Source organism: Girardinichthys multiradiatus, chromosome 5, assembly GCF_021462225.1.
Source record: "Girardinichthys multiradiatus isolate DD_20200921_A chromosome 5, DD_fGirMul_XY1, whole genome shotgun sequence".
Classification (NCBI taxonomy): domain Eukaryota; kingdom Metazoa; phylum Chordata; class Actinopteri; order Cyprinodontiformes; family Goodeidae; genus Girardinichthys; species Girardinichthys multiradiatus.
Genome location: NC_061798.1, coordinates 49,454,302 through 49,475,652, shown reverse-complemented (window position 1 = coordinate 49,475,652; position 21,351 = coordinate 49,454,302). Strand labels below are relative to the sequence as shown.

Below are 21,351 nucleotides of genomic sequence, written 5' to 3'. Positions count from 1 at the left end.
CAATATTTGGTAGGATGTTATATTTCAGGTGTCAAGCATTCACACTCTGCTCACTGATGACATATTTGGCAGGTTGGAGGGACTCAAACTGCCCTTAATACTCATATCTGATGTTTGTCTTGGCTGAGATGCTAAAGCTCAAGCTAATGCCTTAAAGACAATGGTTAATCCTAGTTAACATCATCACAGATTTTAGCATTACTATTGCAATAAAACATTATTATTATTATTATCATTGTTGTTGTTGTTATCAATGTTGGTTTTATTATTATTATTATCACTATTAAGAATATTATTATTATTATTAAGGATATAGTTATTATTAATAATGTATATCTATAAACACCAGAAGAAGAAGAGTGCTTAAAAGTAGAAAGAAGCATTTGTGCCCTTATAGATTTCTTTTTGTTTTTACTTTTTTTGGTCACACTTAAATGTTTCAGATTATTAAACGTAATGTATTTTAACATCAGACAAAGATAACCTAAACAAACACGCAATGCAGTTTTTAGATTCTGATTTTATTTACTATGAGAAAAAGTTATCCAAACCCACCTGGCCCTATGTGGAAACAGAACTGCCCCCAAACCTATTTACATTGGAGGGTTTTCAAGCAGGAACTAATCTCCATCAAATTTAGTCCTGCCTTTGACTAGGCCATTCCAAAACCTTCATTTGTGTTTTTTTATGTGGGAATAAGAGGTGGGTTTTTTGAGGTCTTTTGGTTCCCTGCTGCATGACCCTAGTGAGTTTAAGGTCACGAACTGGTGGCTTGACATTTCCTTTAGGATTTAGTAGAATTCATTGTTCCAGCCATAATGACTAATCATCCAGGTACTGAAGCAGCAAAGCAGACCCTGACCATTACACTACCACCACCCTCTTAGACTGTGGGTATGATTCTATTATTGTGAAATGAAGTTATTTTTACACCAGATGTAATGGAGCATTGTTCGCCTATAAATAAAAGGCCTTTATATAACTTTTTAATACTCTGAATATTGACACTGTGTTTTCTTTGGTAAATCATCTCCATGGTTTTGGTTTAAAGCAAACATAGTCTGTGCTAGTGAGGAGGAGAAGAAGAAGAGTGGGTTCAACTAAATTTAAAATTAAACAGCAACTGTTGCTATGACAGCCAACTGGCCATTGAAATAAAGCATCATATTTCTTCAACAGTTTTTTAATCCATTTGATGCTGTGAAACAAAAAGAAAAACAAAAAAATGAAACATTATTTAATTTACATCTTAGCTTGAAAAAAATGCGAGTTGCTGGGAGGGAATTGGGTTTGTTTTACTGTTAAACGTCCTCTCTGCAGGTTGCTTTCCTTCATACAGTGTAAGCATGAAGCAGCAGAGAACATCTGAGTGGTGTTTGGATGCTGAGTTAGTTGGTTGGTAATTGCGTAACCACTGAGTGTGTGGGAGCTCCAACTTGTGGTCCAATTGACTGAAAGTGGGCCAGCGTCTGAGGCTGATTCCATGAAGCGTCTGTCTGTGTTTGTACTGAATTCGACTCAGTGCCCAAAAATGCTAAGCTGATACCAAGGGAACCAGATACACATAACGAGATAAACTGCTATTGATTCGCTTCAGGATGTTTAATGATAACTAAAAGCTACAAATAATTCTGTTTGATATTGCTTATATTGATGCCGTGGTGTATCAAGTTGGGATCATTTTTGCTGCTCTGAGCTGCTTGAAAACTTCTGTGCACTTATGTGTGTGCATCCAGGTCTTTAACTTTAGGACAGGTCACCTTTAATGCAGCACCCACATAATGACTCGAGTCAGTGGCTAATAACATCCTGCCTGCGTTCAGTCTATAAACACTGCATATGATTACGCCTCCCCCAAGCCTGCTGCCATTGGCTGCCAGAGAAGCATCACTGGGCTTCATTGTGCTCCGCCGTCAGCGGCTCTGAGATATCATTATTTATTGATGGCCGTTGCATAATCCTGCGCGTGAAGAGAATACAGTAACTGGAGCAAAACTGGTGGGCCGTAGGGGGCAACGTCAGCTGTAACTCATCAGTGCAGCATCTCAACTTTCGTTACCAGGTCAGCGCTGTGTGAATTATTGAGGACACAGTCAGCTGAGGCCCATGGTAGGCCATCTTTATTGCATTACTGTTTTCAGGTTTAGTGCATTATTTTACAGCAATATGTGTTATGTTTGTTTAAACTGCACAAACATAAATAGGTCGAGATATAACTGTAAACTCACTGCAAACAATCTCTCAGACATTACACTGCAAGCCTGGTAGAGGTTTAAGCCCATTCTGCTTACATTTATTTTACATTCATTGAATTTATTTTCGCCCTGCGATGGACTGGCGACCTGTCCAGGGTGTATCCCGCCTCCCGCCCATAGACTGCTGGAGATAGGCACCAGCTTCTCCCCAACCCAATATGGAAGAAACCGTAGAAAATGACTGACTGACCTTATTTATTTTCTAGATTATGTCAGGCTGTAATCAGGCCTGGGCTTGGCCTGTGAAATTAAACCCAAAACTGTGGTTGATTTTAGTAAGACATGACTTATCAAAGGGGGCAGGGTGGCAAATATTTTTTTTTACATGATGACTTGCTGGTCTGGATTGGTTTTACTTTTAATATACGAAAACCTTTATTTGTGTTTACTCAGTTTATTTGGGGCTGATACTAATTAGTTTCATGATCATTTATATCATTTTGGTTTGACAAAAAGGAAATCTGTGAAAGGACATACTTTTCACAGCACTGTATCTCAATAGTCTTGTTGGTTATGTTTCCTTAGTTGGTGTTTTATTGTGGATTTAATACTTACTTATGCTTTCTCTCAAGAACAGTAGAAATATTAATGTGAATGATCGCAGGATTATTAGAGTTTCGGCCAAATGAAAATTGAGTTTATGTCAGTAAAATATAAGAAGCAAAAGGACTTAAATAATTAAGACAGAGACATGATTAGAAATACAATCTGATGGTGAGACAAGTAATATGAGAACGGGCTGACATTACCGTTTCAATCTGTAACAGGTTTTTGTAAAAGACTTGATTTTATAGGAAAACCCAGAAAAATGAAGAGACCGGGAGAAATTAGCTGAGAAATTAAACATTCAGGCACGTAACAATGAACATAAAATAATTCAGTTTTAATCTATGTGAACTGAATTTAGAAGTAGTTAAACTTTCCTAGCAGTGTTTATCCTACTTGCCACATGCATTTTAGACCTGTTGAGTTTCAATTTATCGCACATGGAAAAGTCTATTTTTGTATTTTAGTTGTATGTCACAGTGATGCTAACAAATGTTGAAACATTTAAAGGAAAATGTAATTATTAATATTACATGGAAAAGAAGGGTCTCTCTCTCTCTCTCTCTCTTTATTATTGCTATTATTATTATTATTATTAACCATTATTTAGGGGCTGCACGGTGGTGCAGTTGGTAGCACTGTTGCCTTGCAGCAAGAAGGTCCTGGGTTCAATTCCCAGCCTGGGGTCTTTCTGCATGGAGTTTGCATGTTCTCCCTGTGCATGTGTGGGTTCTCTCCGGGTACTCCAGCTTCCTCCCACAGTCCAAAGACATGCCTGTTAGGATAATTGGTAACTCTAAATTGCCCTTAGGTGTATGAATGAGTGTGTGCGTGGTTGTTTGTGTGTTGCCCTGCGATGGACTGGTGACCTGTCCAGGGTGTACCCCGCCTCTTGCCCATAGACTGCTGGAGATAGGCACCAGCTCCCCCATGACCCACTATGGAATAAGTGGTAGAAAATGAATGACTGCCCTTTATTTAACCAACAAAAACAAACTGAGATTAAGAATCTCTTCTACAAAGGAATCCTGCACAAGACTGGCAGCAGCACATAGAGTTACATGACATTCACAACCAAACATAGAATACATAAGTTAGAAAAAATTAAACACCAACATAAACAGAATAATAAAATATCCCTCAGTTAAAACATTTACAGACACATGACTCCCTCTCAGGATCTTTAAGAGCAACCTTAAAAACATTTAGTGACAGCAGCACGTTTTCCTCTAAGTGGTTCCGTGCAGATGGAGCAGAAAGCTGAAGAGATTTCTTTCATAGTTCAGTTTGGACATTAGTCAATGATAAGAGTCTACGGGTGGCCAAGACTGTCCACCCAACCGTCTGTACAACGCACATTAAAGCTGTTATATATCTTAAAGCTCCATAATAAAAAGTGTCCAGTGAAGACATTTAAGGTAAGCATGCATGTATAAAATTTCACCATAATTCAGCACAGACGCTTTTTAGCCTCAAATGAGAGACATGATCTGATCCTAAAATAAAGCCCCAATTTTAATTTAAACTTTCTCACCAACTGTTGAACATGGGGTATAAAAGAGAAGGAATTACCAATTGGAAAGCCTAAACATTTAAATTGTGACATTTGTTCAATTTTCAAACTTTGAGCCATAGTAATGACTGGCAGATCCTTGCTTTCATAATTCGCATTAGAAGACAGAATCATCTTAGATTTATCTGCATTTAAACAGACTGAAGGTGATAAAGATTTGTTTGGAAAACATTATAAGCTGACTGTAATTGATTAGAAACACTGTTTAGGGATGGATCATGCCTGCTCAAGCTGTTGTAACATGAATAAGGGAAGGAGTGCCCTAATGCTGACTGAACAAACTGATCTGTCACTGTGTTGCTTAGCAGCATTTGTAATGAGTGATGAGCCTGCAGTGAATCCCTGCAACCTGTGCCCAGGTAGAGTAGCAGCTTTACAGCTTCAGTTACTGTCAGTAACACAGGCGATCTGCATATTGGGTTTCTCACCAACTACCTGTAGCGTCTGTCACACGTGAGGAACATAAGCAGCACACTAAAAGGCTCCATAGACAAGCTGTGAGTTTGAGGCTGTGCATTTGTACAAACCCTAAATGAGGTATGCAAGCCTGAAATGATGATGTGTGTGATTAATAGTGCTTATTATACCATGATTCACTTCCCGGCTGATTTTGCATCAGACTGAAATGCCTTTTTGTCATGAATCAGTGGGGCTGAATACATCATGCAGACAGCGCTATGTAAACATCATTAAGTCATTGTTTGTCTCTGCCCTGCAGGCTGCTTGGCATCTTATAAATAATGCTTCAAGTCAATTTAAAAAAAAAAAACAATCCAATTTTAAATGAAAAGTTTTAAATGAGCACCATGGTTTAGTCTTTGTCCTAACGAGTTTGGAAAAGACTGGCCTTGCACCTTACAGCTGTTCTAGCATTCAGGATAATTTCATGGAGCTCATTCTGATGAAGCAGCTCTTCTGAGTCTCCAATTACTTTTTGATAAGAAGACATATTCTGTTCCTCTGATATTGGATCTGTTCTCAGCTTTTGATGTTAGCCAGCACATTATGCTCTTTATTTTAATAAACTGGTGGGTGTTTGGAATTCTGCTTTGGAGAGATTTTCTTCAGTCCTTGTTGTTTTGGGTCTAAGTTTAGGTCTTCTGCCACTTCTCATGAGTACTGTTTACCACAAAGTTGTGTTTGGGGCCTTACTATTTTGATTATATTTGCTCCCACTCCCAGCAAATCTTAAGCATATTTAAGGATATTTTATATCATTTATATGCAGATGATATTCAGGTATATTTCTCTATTCTGTTCTTCTAAGTCCTAAGATGTTTTTAAAGTACACATTACACTGGTGCACAGATTGTATTAAGGGTTGGATGGCTGACCACTTTTTCCAACTTAACAAAAGGGGAAAGTGAAATCCTTGTTTAAAGGGTAGAAAACTCATGGTCCCATTGGTGTAACCTTCGACTCAGCTTTCTTTTCAATCACCGAGTATTTAACACAAAGCCTCAGGTTTGCAGACTTTAAGGTGTGCTGTTGTTAGTTGCATAATTTTCTGTATAAAGGACCTAGTACAAATTGTTCAATGATGCAGTGTGGCTTTTTCTGCAATTACAGACAGTTGCAGACTTAAATGCTATGATCAGATTCTTGCTGTTTATATTTATTGTGAATTTCATGAGCATTTAGTGTTATAAATCAAGTGTACACTGATATTAAATAAGTTTAGTTTCAGAGCAGATCTCGAGGAGATAGTTCTAGTTCTATTCTCTATATACATTAGTCCTAATCTCTGAAACATCAGTTGGTGTTTGAGATTTAGTGCAAGTTATTCACCACATACATTCTAAATTTTCATTCATTTATAATCACACTGCATTTTCATTCATCAAATTTAACCTTTTTATTATATAATTTTTGTTTCATTTTACATTCCTATAAAACTCATTTGCAAGTAATATGTTTGCAACTTTTATTACATTTTAGGTCTTTTTGGAGCTTTTTTCTGTTATTTTTAGGTCACATTCTCAGTAAGTTACACTTAAACAAGTGCTAAGCAGTGATGAATGGACTTTGTTTAGCTGCTAAAGGAAAACCATAACTGACTACAATGTCCTGATGATGTGGACTATTCTATCATTTTTTTATTTGCTTTTAGATCCCCTGAGCAGCATGTGTCTAGTATTTGATAGAAATATCAGTCCAAGCCTGCCCTTTTGTTTTTATTCTTAACCCGGCTAGTTCTGGCTGCCTATGTTAAGCAAGTTCTCTATTGAACTAGTCCTAAATTCACCTTAAAACTAAACCAGTTCATGTTCATAGTTCATCACTTTAAAGTTAGTCAAATTCAACCTTCCAACAAGAACTAGGTCACATTTATAGTCTTTTTTTTAAAAGTTTTTAAATGTTGATCAGTTACCAACATTACCACATCAGTTAATTAAGAATATTTTTGATCTTACTCATTTTCAGATGACTGAACGTGATGCTGTACTTGAATAAAATCTGGATTTTATTTAAACATAATGTTTGCTGATTAATTGTCCACTCTGGTATCTGAAAGACGTCACATGTTTAAGAATAACGGCAGCATAAAGGGTCCTCAAAGAACACCATTGGGGCTGTTTTCCCAGAAAAGTAAGCAAAAGTTTTTCCTCAAACAAATATATTTCTGAGCCAGAATGTTCAAATACATTTTGGCTTCTAACTCACTAAATAATGTCTGTGACCCCAGCTATTCTTGGTTGAAGAACACAAGCATTGTTATTAATTCACTTAAATATCAGTCATACATGGAACAAACAAATACAGGATAAATGCTCTGCCTACAAAAATCCTGATAAATTGGTTTCCCCACTTTCCTTTGATTATAGATTAGGGATTTTTATCACCAACAGACCATAGTATGTCAAGTAGCTAGAAGATGCCCAGGAGAATCCTTAACACAGGAGTAGCGTGGGGTCATGTGCTCAGCCCAGTTCTGTTAATCGTCTTCATCCAGGGCTGCAGCTTCTTCCATCACTCCCAAATCATTATTACATTTTCTAACGACACTACAAGACCACCATTAGTAACAATGAGACCCACAACAGGCAGGAGTTGCATCCGGTGTGTGTTGAGTGTTGTTTAGAGAACGACATTAACCAGTCAACTAGGAAAATCTTAAATTATAGTGACAATAAACTTCTTTTAATCTTTGTATTTGAGGACCTAATAATTTAGAAACCACCTAAGCAACTGTATAATCCATAGTTTTTAAATCTGGTTTATTTTTAGAGATCATTTAAAGACCGCTTACTTGATATTTCAGGACCCTTAGGGGAACCCCAACCCCTACGTTGGGAAACAAGGCTCAGTTCTGCAATTCTGCTTTTTTTGGTCCCACAAGAGTTTTTTTACATAGACTAATTGTTAGTGTACAACTAATTATGTTTATGTACTCATGAATAAATCTGCCACAGTCATTTAGAATGTGTCTTTGGTTGATTAAAAGTAAAATATTATAAACTGATTAAAGGAGATGCTTCTGCTCTGTAAAGTGGTCCTGCTTCTGTTGACCAGACTCCATGAAAAACAGGCAGAGAATCTGCAGATGACCAGATTATGGGTCTATAAATATATTTTCATGGTGCGAGTAAACAAAAGGCATCTGTGTCCTAACTGATGGCTGCGGAGCGAACCAATTGAGACGTTCAGATACGAGACGGTTGCTAAGGAACACGAATTCACACATAGCCTGTTTTCCTCCACAGCAGCTGCGCCTCTTTAGAGGCCGCTAATGCATTCAGCTCAATCTGCCCGCGCTGCGACCACGTGTGCCCACCACATTCAGTCCATGCATACAGCTCCTTGTTGGCTCTACTTAAGACAAAAGGCTTCAGTGGTGTTTTTTTTAATTATTATTATTTTGGGGCCAGATTGGAATGTAGACATGGTTACGGGGTGTAAACCTGGAAAGGGCCATTACTACATAAACACAGGAGGACAAAGAGAAGGAGAGGACACAAAGCAAGCTGTATTCTGAGACCGTTGGCACCGTGGTCTTATCAGGTCTCCACAGGACATCTGCTCCAACCACCGTGCTTATTCTTATCTGCTCATGGTCTGTTAAAATCAAGTAGTCCTCTGTGATAAGCAGACCAAGGCTGGACTGAATCCACACAACCATAAACGCCAAAATTTAACCTTGATTCTTTCTACTCCAGTTTTGTTTTTGTAGGCAAGCTGCTGGAAATAGTGGAATAAAATCCCAGCCTTCACAATAATAAAGAAGAAACATATTATCTTTGATTTAATCTTTCTGATTTATGATCCACATTTTCTTCTTCCCATAAATGGTTATCCAAACATGTGCTGGAATAGTTTTGACAGAGGTTTGATTGAGAAGAATAAAAGACTGCTTTATGGGATATCCAAGTTCAACATCATGTTAATGTCAAACCTGACAGTTTTCCACACAGCGATCACATGGAAATTAACCAATCAAAAAGAGACAAAACAGGATGACGGTAGCCTCAATAGGCCTATAATCCAGAGCAGTGAGAGAACTTTTAATATAGACTAAACTCTTCTTAGAGTCACAATATCTTTTTATATTTGTACTTGGAGTGAGTCAAATGAGAGGCATGTCCATCACAGTTTTGTAATCCGACCCTGATTTTTGGGTTTTTATGAAACTCTGAATCTGACGTGTCGGTACAGATTTTGTCTGCGGTAAATCATACAGAACCTTTCCTGTTTTAGGTTCCTTAGAATTATCATATTTATTTTCTTTTTTTGTGTGTGTATTTGCCACCGGGTAAATAAACCACAATGTGGCAAATTTGTTCAACAAGTTTTCACTTTTAAACATTACCGTTACATTAAAAACACCTAAATCTGGGTCCTCCTCACAGAGTAAAAACTCAGTTAGCCATGGTGTGTTCACTGACCGGGGAAGTAAGAATATACTGGTCAGCTGACTGGTCTGTCTTGGTGCCTCCATTAAAAAAAATAAATCATGTTTAACGTTTTCAAACACAGATTTTGTAGCTTTGTGCTTCCTTTGACTTCACACTGATTTAACACAATTACTTATAATATTATAAAAACTGCTACTTTGCTCATTACAGATACCATTGAAAAGGGATCAAAATTAGGAAACATGCCAATCACATAAAATAAAAATACACCTGCGTTTCTCTTTCTCTAATTTGTGAATAATATAATAAAAAAATCATTCAAGGAGTCATTTAACATTCCAGGATGAAATGAAATAGGAGACTTCCTCTAAATTCAGATATATAATTTAGTTATTTAAACCTGAAAGGTAAACGCTCCAAAGATTTGCCCCAGTGCAGTGTTTCTAACAGCTGCATGAGCGCTGCATCTTCTATGACAGATTAAACTTCTAAAGGCCTGATCTTATCCTCATTATCACAGAAAAACACAGTGGAGGGCAATAATTTTGTTTCTTCCCCTTCACAAATTGATTATTTTGTTCATAGTGTTTCTTCATCATTGCGTGATGCATTAGACAATGCAGCCCCCTTGAAAAAGAAGGTAATCATTAATAGGAGGCCGGCTCCCTGGTTTAATTAAGAGCTGCGTACTTTAAAGCACAATGTTAGAAAATTGGAGAGAAAATGGCGCTCTACACATCTAGAGGATTCCTACTTAATCTGGAAAAATAGCCTACTGTTGTATAAAAAGACACTTCACCAAGCTAGAACAGCTTATTTCTCATCATTAATAGAAGAGAACAAGAATAATCCTAGGTTTCTCTTTAGTACAGTTGCTAAACTTACACAGAGTCATAGCTCTGTTGAGCCATCCATTCCCTTAGCTCTTAGCAGTCATGACTTTATTAAATAAAATTGATTCTATTAAAAAGAAAATCTTTGACATATTCCCAAAGATGATTACTTCATCCTCAGCAAGTGAGACAACATTGGAAGTAACTGTAGAACCTGATCTGGGTTTGGACTGTTCTGATCCTGTGGAGCTTCCTGAGTTATCAGAAATATTAGCTTCATCTAAACCGTCAACTTGTATGTTAGACCCAATCCCAACCAAATTATTTAAGGAAGTGTTCCCTCTGATTACCAGCCCCATTTTAGATATGATTAATTTATCCTTAGTAAATGGATCAGAACCACAGGCTTTTAAGTTAGCTGTAATTAAACCTTTACTTAAGAAACCTTCGCTTGATCGAGATGAGTTAATAAATTACAGACCTATATCCAAGCTTCCATTCTTATCTGAAATTCTTGAGAAAATAGTTGCTAATCAAATGTGTGAACATTTATACAGCAATGACCTGTTTGAAGAGTTTCAGTCAGGTTTCAGAGCTCATCATAGCACTGAAACAGCTCTGCTGAAAGTCACTAATGATATTCTTATGGCCTCAGATAATGGACTTGTGTCTGTTCTGGTTCTGTTAGATCTCAGTGCTGCATTTGATACAGTCGACCATAATATTCTCTTAGAAAGGCTGGAATATGCTGTAGGGATCAGGGGAACAGCACTAGGCTGGTTTAAATCTTATTTGTCTGACAGATTCCAGTTTGTTCATGTAAATGATAAATCATCTTTAAACTCCAGGGTTAATTGTGGAGTACCACAGGGTTCAGTACTTGGGCCAATTCTCTTTACAATATATATGCTTCTAATAGGTCAAATTATGAGGCAGCATAGGATACATTTTCACTGTTACGCTGATGATTCTCAGCTTTACTTATCCATGAATCCTGATGAGCCCAACCAGTTAGATAGACTACAAGCATGTCTTGAAGACATAAAAACTTGGATGACTTTAAATTTTCTGCTTCTAAATTCAGACAAGACAGAAGTTGTCGTCTTTGGACCGGAGTCTTTAAAAAAAAAACTGCTTAGTCAATCACTTAACCTGGATGGCATTAAACTGACCTCTGATAATAAAGTAAAAAACCTGGTGTTATTTTTGACCAGGACATGTCATTTAAATCCCATATTAAACAGGTTTCTAGGACTTTGTTCTTCCACCTCCGGGAACATTACCAAAATTAGAAATATCCTGTCCAGGAGTGACGCTGAAAAACTAGTCCATGCATTTGTTACTGCAAGGCTGGACTATTGTAATTCTTTACTATCAGGATGTCCACAAAATGCAGTTAAAAGCCTTCAGCTGATTCAAAATGCTGCAGCAAATGTTCTGATGAAAATTAAAAAGAGAGATCATATTTCTCCTATTTTAGCTTCCCTTCATTGGCTCCTTGTTAAATCCGGAATATAATTTAAAATTCTCCTCCTCACATTGTTGAAGCACCCCCCCAAGGGGTGTTCTGCGTGTTTGTTTATTCACCGTAAGCTGAAAGAATTCACACCCATTGAAATAACACACTCAGACACCGTTATATTGAATTCAAAGTACCTGGCCCAGAGAAGCTCTCTGTGGGACACACACCGAGACGACTTCGGAGCTTCTCACTGGGCACATGGCTTTTATTAAAACACATGAAAATGAACAGCGCCCCTGTTTACAGTTTTTTCACATCCTCTCCCTATCCCTACAGTTCTTCAGTATTTTCTGCTTCACCACACTCAAGGCCAAGTTTGTGCAACAACACTTCTGCAGGCCACAATGTCTTATACTGACACAGGTTATACATTTTATTTCCCACACTGTTTATGAACATAATAATAACACACTGGTTATGAACATAATAATAATTAATGCACACACATAATATATTTCCACAATTTCCCCCTTTTGAAGTCACCTATGTGACTTCACCACTACTTGGAGATGCTAAATAAAAGAGTTTAGCAGTCATTACAACCTGTGGAGCAGAAGGAAATGTTTGTCATAATGCTTTTTGACCCTGCCTCCAATGCCACGCCCTGTGCCCAGGGACTATTGCCTGTCGGGCCTTTGTAGTCCCAAGGATGCTTACAACCTTCTAAATCTTGACAGGGAGTATTGACCCCTCTAGCTGGAGGGTGTCCATCCGTGCTTTATTCCGTAGTCTATCAAATTTTGCCAATATAATATTCTACCATCCTTCTGTTCCCTAGACAGTAATCATTTAGTACCCTACAAAAAGTATTCACACTGTCAAAAGTTTTTACACCCTACAAAAGTATTTGCACCCTAGACAGTAATACATGTCAGACAAGGTTTAGCACACAAAAACGTATTAGCACTCAAAAAGTATTATCACTCAAAAAGTATTAGCCCTGCGACTTACTCTTACGTGTTACTCTTCGTCCTCCTCCTCGTTAGCATCAACCGCAAGCAAAGGCATCATATGGGAAGGAGGAGGTGCGGTTTTCCCTTCAATGGTTGTAGTAATAAAGCGAACAATCAAAGATCTTATACATGGTACACAGCAACATCCACAGGTAACCATAATAGCTACGAAAACAGCAATGGATATGAACAATGACATAATCAACCCTTTCCAGTGTCCAAACATGCCCGTCATCCAGTCTTCGAACGGATTGTCTATTCCTGAGTACTCATGCATAGTGGCTGAAAGTGTTTTTAACCCTTCTAAAGCTTTTGAGAAGGAACCATCAGGGGCGGTTTTATTGGGTATGAAAGTACAACACATGTCTCCAAACATAGCACATACGACCCCTTTTTCAGCTAACACCATGTCCAGGGCCATCCTATTTTGTACTGCCATAAGGGATGTGGGGCCAGTTTGTTCAGCTAGGCCCTCCACAGCATCTCTAGTGAGGTTGGCCATTCGAAGAACATTGTAATGTACAGGGGTTGGACAATGAAACTGAAACACCTGTCATTTTAGTGTGGAAGGTTTCATGGCTAAATTGGACCAGCCTGGTAGCCAGTCTTCATTGATTGCACATTGTACCAGTAAGAGCAGAGTGTGAAGGTTCAATTAGCAGGGTAAGAGCACAGTTTTGCTCAAAATATTGAAATGCACACAACATTATGGGTGACATACCAGAGTTCAAAAGAGGACAAATTGTTGGTGCACGTCTTGCTGGCGCATCTGTGACCAAGACAGCAAGTCTTTGTGATGTATCAAGATCCACAGTATCCAGGGTAATGTCAGCAATACCACCAAGAAGGACGAACCACATCCAACAGGATTAACTGCGGACGCAAGAGGAAGCTGTCTGAAAGGGATGTTCTGGTGCTAACCCGGATTTTATCCAAAAAACATAAAACCACGGCTGCCCAAATCACAGCAGAATTAAATGTGCACCTCAACTCTCCTGTTTCCACCAGAACTGTCTGTCGGGAGCTCCACAGGGTCAATATACACGGCCAGGCTGCTATAGCCAAACCTTTGGTCACTCATGCCACTGCCAAACGTCGGTTTCAATGGTGCAAGGAGCGCAAATCTTGGGCTGTGGACAATGTGAAACATGTATTGTTCTCTGATAAGTCCACCTTTACTGTATTCCCCACATCTGGGAGAGTTACGGTGTGGAGAAGCCCCAAAGAAGCGTACCACCCAGACTGTTGCATGCCCAGAGTGAAGCATGGGGGTGGATCAGTGATGGTTTGGGCTGCCATATCATGGCATTCCCTTGGCCCAATACTTGCGCTAGATGGGCGCGTCACTGCCAAGGACTACCGAACCATTCTTGAGGACCATGTGCATCCAATGGTTCAAACATTGTATCCTGAAGGCGGTGCCGTGTATCAGGATGACAATGCAACAATACACACAGCAAGATTTGATGAACATGAAAGTGAAGTTGAACATCTTCCATGGCCTGCACAGTCACCAGATCTAAATATTATTGAGCCACTTTGGGGTGTTTTGGAGGAGCGAGTCAGGAAACGTTTTCCTCTACCAGTATCACGTAGTGACCTGGCCACTATCCTGGAAGAAGAATGGCTTAAAATCCCTCTGACCACTGTGCAGGACTTGTATATGTCATTCCCAAGACGAATTGATGCTGTACTGGCCGCAAAAGGAGGCCCTACACCATACTAATAAATTATTGTGGTCTAAAACCAGGTGTTTCAGTTTCATTGTCCAACCCCTGTATGTAATTTATGCGGTCCACATTTTTATTGGGAGTTACCGGAAAAAAGGCTCCAAAAATGGGAAGGTTTTCAAAGCCTGCTGAGACTTGGTCCGCCAATTTATACTCATTGGGTACGCCTCGGGGGACTCCAATTGCGTCAATGTAGGTGATTCTGCTTTTAAAATGTTTGTAAATGCTTTTTGATTTGTAAAAACTAAAACATTTTGGATTTTGCTTGTATTTTGATAAATTTTAAAATAAAAACCAAACTTGACAGCCTGGTTCAAATTATTTATTTCATATTTAAAACTTTTGTTTTTGTTCTGGTTCTTTTGCCTCAGACACCCTTGGAGGCCCGTTCCCGTCCACGTCACACCGATGTCACCACAAACCCAAAAGGTGTCTGCCCATCCAGTGTGGCAGTGTTGGCGGACCTTTTCCGGTCAGCCCGCTACTTTTCCATCCAAACACCAAGGGATCCCAAATAGTCATGGACCTGGCCCAGAAGACCGTCAAGAGGCAGGCCAGTTTTTGCAACGCCATCACCTTCAGCAACAGGCCCATTGCGCTGTATGAGCAAGTCCGCCTCAAGGTATTGTTTGACCTCTTTTATAACTATTTGTGTTGAAAGTTCAAAAGAGATATTTTTATAAAAAGCATCAATAAGAATGAATGTAATTCTTATCTCAGATCACTAAAAAGCAGTGCTGCTGGAGTGGAGCTCTGCGTCTAGGCTTCACTTCCAAAGACCCCTCCAGGATCAACCCAGAGACCCTGCCCAAGTATGCCTGCCCCGACCTGGTCTCCCAGAGCGGCTTCTGGGCCAAAGCCCTGCCTGAAGAGTTTGCCAATGAGGGAAACGTCATCGCCTTCTGGGTTGACAAGAAAGGCAGGGTCTTCTACCGTATTAACGAGTCCAGTCCTATGCTGTTCTTCAGCGGAGTCCGCATAGCTGAGCCCCTTTGGGCTCTCATTGATGTTTACGGGCTGACCCGTGGAGTGCAGCTGCTAGGTAAGTTGGCCAACAACAATACATGCAAACAGACTTTACAAACTAAAAATCTTTGTTCTAGGTGTTCTCAAACCCTCATTAGTCTTTGACAAAAGATAGACTATATGTTGGGGAAAGACAGGCTTCTCAGCCTACTTTTAGTGTTTCTGGTTGAGTTCCTAAAGACTGAACCTTGACTAAATAAACATGATTTTTCACCAAAGTGGTTAGACTGAGACCAGTTTAACTTGTTTTCATGACCAACTTTCTAGCTTCAACCATGACATAAATGATGATACAGCTCGCGACTCCAAGAGGAGGAATGTTAATTTCTTTCTGCTCTCTCATCCGTTTCTTGTTTTTTTTTCCAGCACAGGCAGAAGTACAACTTCTTCCGTGGTTGTTTTTGACAATTCTGCACATGTCAAAGTGATCCTATTCTGAAATAGGCATGGTGAATGTAACCACAGTTCATGGTCGGATTATTGGATTTTACGCCCACAGAAACGGCGTATTCAGATTTATTTATTTACGTTCAATTTGAGCAAAACATTTTGCGGTCATAAAGATAGCTACTGTTGATCCTGCTTAACAAGCACAGCATCAACCAGTATTACAAGAGAAATAACTAGTTCCGTGTTCAGCAATTATATTTTAATTTCATGATTTGCTTAGCTACACGTGAATTATGAAACTGTAAACCAATATTATATTGGACTTAGCTGTTAATTGTTAGAATCAATCTGTGAATGTTGGATAAGTTTTAGTCATGGGGCTCTAATATACCATCAAGTAACCTGCAAGACATGTTTGGAGCTGTGAAACCTGAATAATTAGTATTCATTCTGATTTTGATTATCTGTTATTTTCCAAGTCTGTGTAGGTCTGATGATATTTAAAGGTAACCTCTCACCTTGTTGCTTCCATTTTCCACATTTTTGCAGTTGACAAAGCATGTTTTTCTCTTCTCATGTTGACAGTAAGAAAATCCTTCTCTGGAAGTGACCATCCTTGTGTACAGTAAAACCTTCCATGAAGCTGCAGCTGAGCTGTATCTGACCGATTCGGCTCCAGTGTTTACTTAGAACCAGCATGGAGGGGCTTTACAGTGTATCTTAGTATTCATATCGCAGAGGCTTTCATGTATACATTATCTACTGCTGTGAATTTGGACCAGAGGTCAAATTTTCTATTGATAACATCCATTGTAATGCATTGTATTTGTTTGTTAGTTGCATCTGATATGCAGAAGCTGTTGAAGAAGCATACAATGCTTTGAAAAGTATTTACCCCCTACTGTGTTTGCTTTTTTGTCACACACAAAAATATTTCAGATTGAATTTCTTTATATCAAGGCATGGTGTGTTGCTTTTCAAGGTCTGTTAGCCTATTTCATGTTGTCAGACAAGTTCTGTTTAAGGACTTTTTTGATTCTACAGGTGAGGCCAGTCATCAGGCTTGGGTGTGGCCAATGAAACTGAACCATAGAAGGTTGATCTCAGTTAGATTGTGATTTAACAAATGGGAGCATTTTGTATTTACCCGGGTTGTTTTTCTCTAATGTTAAGACTGACAATCTGAAACATTTAACTGTGACCAAAAAACAAAGGAAATCTGTAGGGATCTATCTGTATGTAGGGGTTGGACAATGAAACTGAAACACCTGTCATTTTAGTGTGGGAGGTTTCATGGCTAAATTGGACCAGCCTGGTAGCCAGTCTTCATTGATTTCACATTGCACCAGTAAGAGCAGAGTGTGAAGGTTCAATTAGCAGGGTTAGAGCACAGTTTTGCTCAAAATATTGAAATGCACACAACATTGTGTTACACAGCTTTAAAGGACTCATATCATGCTGTTACCAGGGCTGCCGGGATTTTCGGATCATTGTCTTATCCACCTCATCCCAACCTACAGACAGAAACTAAGAGCTTCCAAACCCAAGGTTCACACTGTTAAGAAGTGGACTGAGGAATCAAAGCAGATGCTACAGGCCTGCCTTGAATGCACAGGCTGGACTGTTTTTGAAACTTCAGCCACTGACCTAAACCAACTAACTGATGTAGTGACATCATATATCAGTTTCTGTGAGGACATGTGTGTGCAGACCAAGACCTTCTGCACCTTTGGGAACAACAAGCCATGGTTTTCTCCACACCTCAGGAACCCGCGCAGGGAAAAGGAAGAAGCTCACAGCAGTGGAGATTGGGCACGGTACAGGCAGGCCAGGAATAAACTAACAAAGGAGATCAAAGCAGCTAAGAGAAGCTACAGTGAGAAGCTTAAGAACAACCTTTCTACTGGTGGCACTTCAGCTGTATGGGCTGGTCTGAGAAACCTGACTGCCTACAGGAGCCCCCCCACCCATCCTGAACAGAGTCGTCTCCTGGCCAACCGTCAGAATGGCTTCTACTGCAGACATGACAAGAAGCCATTCACACCTCAAATCATCTCCTCCACATCCCATTCAGGAACAAATTCCTCCCATAAAGTAACCAACCTCCTACCTTCAGATCCTCTGCCTGCACTAAAGATCTCCAAGGAAGATGTAAACAGGCTCTTTCAGCACATGAAAACAAAGAAAGCTGGAGGACCTGATAACATCTCCCCATCATGCCTGAAAGCCTGTGCAAATCAACTCGCTCCGATCTTCACAAGGATCTTCAACAAATCACTGGAGAAATGTGAGGTCCCCTCCTGCCTCAAACGATCCACCATCATCCCGGTTCCTAAGAAACCCACCATCGTAGGATTAAATGACTACAGGCCTGTAGCCCTGACATCTGTGGTCATGAAATCCTTTGAGCGGCTGGTGTTGAAGCACCTGAAAGACATCACAGGCCCCCTGCTGGACCCCCTGCAATTTGCTTACTGAGCAAACAGGTCGGCAGATGATGCTGTTAACTTAGGTCTACACTTCATCCTGCGACATCTCGACCACCCAGGGACCTACGCCAGGGTCCTGTTTGTGGACTTCAGCTCGGCCTTCAACACCATCATACCAGACATCCTCCACCAGAAGCTCACCCAGCTCAACGTCCCAGCCTCCACCTGTCAGTGGATTAAACAGCTTCCTGATGGACTGACAGCAGCAGGAGAGACTGGGGAGCATCTTCTCCCGATCCAGATCAATAAGTACTGGACTTTCGGAGAACACCACCCTCATACACCCCCCTCACCATCCTCAACAACACCGTGTCAGCTGTGGAGCACTTCAGATTCTTAGGAACCACCATCTCTGAGGACCTGAGATGGTCTTCACACATAGACACTGTTCAAAAGAAGGCCCAGCAGAGACTGTACTTCCTGAGGCAACTCAAGAAGAACAAACGTCCACAGGAGCTGTTGGTCATCTTCTACACTGCCATCATTCAGTCTGTCCTGTCTCCATCCATCTCAGTGTGGTTTGGCTCATCCACAAAACAGGACAGGTCCAGACTGCAATGAATAATCAGGGCTGACCTTCCCTCCATCTAGGACTTGTACAGGTCTAGAGTCAGGAAAAGAGCTGCAAAAATCTCTGCCGACCCCACACACCCTGCACACAAACTGTTCAGAGCTTTACCTTCAGGCTGCCGCTACAGAGCACTGCTTACTAAAAGCAGCCGCCACAAAGACAGTTTCTTCCCCCAGGCTGTTTCTCTGATGAACATTTAATAGAGTACCAAACAACTGCATACTGAAGTTGCAAATGCACCTTTATATATATGTATATTTAAGGACATAAAGATATATGCATAAATGTATTTAAAAACCCAGAGAGCAAAGTGTGAAGGAGTAAGATTCCTAGCTTGTATGTACAATCTTGGCAATAAAGCTGATTCTGATTCTGATTCTGATATGATCCAAATTGACACCACTGTCATTGGACTGATCCAGGACGGTGATGAGTCTGCATACAGACAGCAGGTGGATCGGCTGGTACACTGGTGCGGTCAGAACTACCTTGAACTCAACCCACTCAAGACTGTGGAAATGGTGGTGGACCTTCGGAGAACACCACCCCCATACAACCCTCTCACCATCCTCAACAACACTGTATCGGCCGTGGACCACTTCAGGTTCTTAGGAACCACCATCTCTGAGGACCTGAGATGGTCTTCACACATAGATACTGTTCGAAAGTACAGAGGCTGTACTTCCTGAGGCAACTCAAGAAGTTCAACCTTCCACAGGAGCTGCTGGTCATCTTCTACACTGCCATCATTCAGTCTGTCCTGTCTTCATCCATCTCAGTGTGGTTTGGCTCATCCACAAAACAGGACAGGTCCAGACTGCAACGAATAATCAGGACTGCAGAGATAATAATCAGAGCTGACCTTCCCTCCATCCTGGACTTATACAGGTCTAGGGTCAGGAAAAGAGCTGCTAAAATCTCTGCAGACCCCACACACCCTGCACATAAACTGTTCAGAGCTTTACCTTCAGGCCGTCGCTACAGAGCACTGTTCACTAAAACCAGCCGCCACAGAGACAGTTTCTTCCCCCAGGCTGTTTCTCTGTTGAACATTCAATAGAATACAAAACAACAGCATACAGATGTTGCAAATGCACCTTTTTATTATATATGTGTAACGATGAAGCAACTCAACCAGAACCCAAAACGCAGCCAGACAAGAGAATGGTTAACCAAAAGTTTTAATATAAAAAAATAATAATAATAATTGGGTAGAAGAGGTTCCACTGAAGCGGTCAGACAGGAAGGACAGGAATGGAGGTTTATCAGGGAACTGAAATCCAGCTGGGGAGGAAGGGGAAGTGGACAACAGGAGGTCTTGGGGGTTCCAGGAACAAACAGGGGACAGAGAATATTTCCACCAACCAGATGCAGAAGCAGGAGACAATCCAAGGTAAAGCACTGGAGGGTTTCAGGCAGGGGTAGTCCAGTAATCCAGAGACAGTCAGAAACAGGCAGGTTTCAGCAACGTGACGTCAGGATTTTCCCGAACAGCAGAAGGACTAGGCAGAAATCTGTGGTCAAAAAACAGGCAGGATCAGATAACCAGAAAAAACTCTCTTGAAACATGAATCAAGGCTTGAAAGCTGTGACAGAGGCAACAGACGATCTCGCACTGAGCTGGTGACGAGCAGCTGATTAAATAGGAGCAGCCCAGTGCAGGTGAAGGCAATGAGTAATCAGCACAGTCAAGGTGGAGCTGAAGGGCTGGAATCATGACAATATGTGTATATTGTACATTGTAAATATGTATATTCTGTAATGCAAAAACAAAACAAAAGAGCAAAGTGTACCGGAATCAAATTCCTTGTTTGTATATACGAACTTGGCAATAAAGCTGATTCTGATTCTGTTTATGGGTGACATACCAGAGTTCAAAAGAGGACAAATTGTTGGTGCACGTCTTGCTGGCGCATCTGTGACCAAGACAGCAAGTCTTTGTGATGTATCAAGAGCCACGGTATCCAGGGTAATGTCAGCATACCACCAAGAAGGAGGAACCACATCCAACAGGATTAACTGTGGACGCAAGAGGAAGCTGTCTGAAAGGGATGTTTGGGTGCTAACCTGGATTTTATCCAAAAAACATAAAACCACAGTTGCCCAAATCACGGCAGAATTAAATGTGCACCTCAACTCTCCTGTTTCCACCAGAACTGTCCGTCGGGAGCTCCACAGGGTCAATATACACGGCCGGGCTGCTATAGCCAATCCTTTGGTTACTCATGCCAATGCCAAATGTCGGTTTCAATGGTGCAAGGAGCGCAAATCTTGGGCTGTGGACAACGTGAAACATGTATTGTTCTCTGATGAGTCCACCTTTACTGTTTTCCCCACATCCAGGAGAGTCACGGTGTGGAGAAGCCCCAAAGAAGCGTACCACCCAGACTGTTGCATGCCCAGAGTGATGGTTTGGGCTGCCATATCATGGCATTCCCTTGGCCCAATACTTGTGCTAGATGGGCGCGCGTCACTGCCAAGGACTACCGAACCATTCTTGAGGACCATGTGCATCCAATGGTTCAAACATTGCATCCTGAAGGCGGTGCCGTGTATCAGGATGACAATGCACCAATACATACAGCAAGACTGGTGAAAGATTGGTTTGAT

General features: G+C 40.6%; 1 protein-coding gene across 3 annotated transcripts in view; it reads left to right on the top strand.

The window, feature by feature from the left end:
• Nucleotides 1–21,351, top strand: part of neurl1aa (neuralized E3 ubiquitin protein ligase 1Aa) — a 116,785-nt gene that overhangs the window by 57,888 nt on the left and 37,546 nt on the right. For all 3 annotated transcript variants that reach the window (XM_047365760.1, XM_047365762.1, XM_047365761.1), the window contains exons 2-3: nucleotides 14,637–14,887; nucleotides 14,986–15,307. In XM_047365760.1, coding sequence (XP_047221716.1) covers nucleotides 14,637–14,887; nucleotides 14,986–15,307 — 573 coding nt within the window. The remainder of the gene's footprint in view (nucleotides 1–14,636; nucleotides 14,888–14,985; nucleotides 15,308–21,351) is intronic.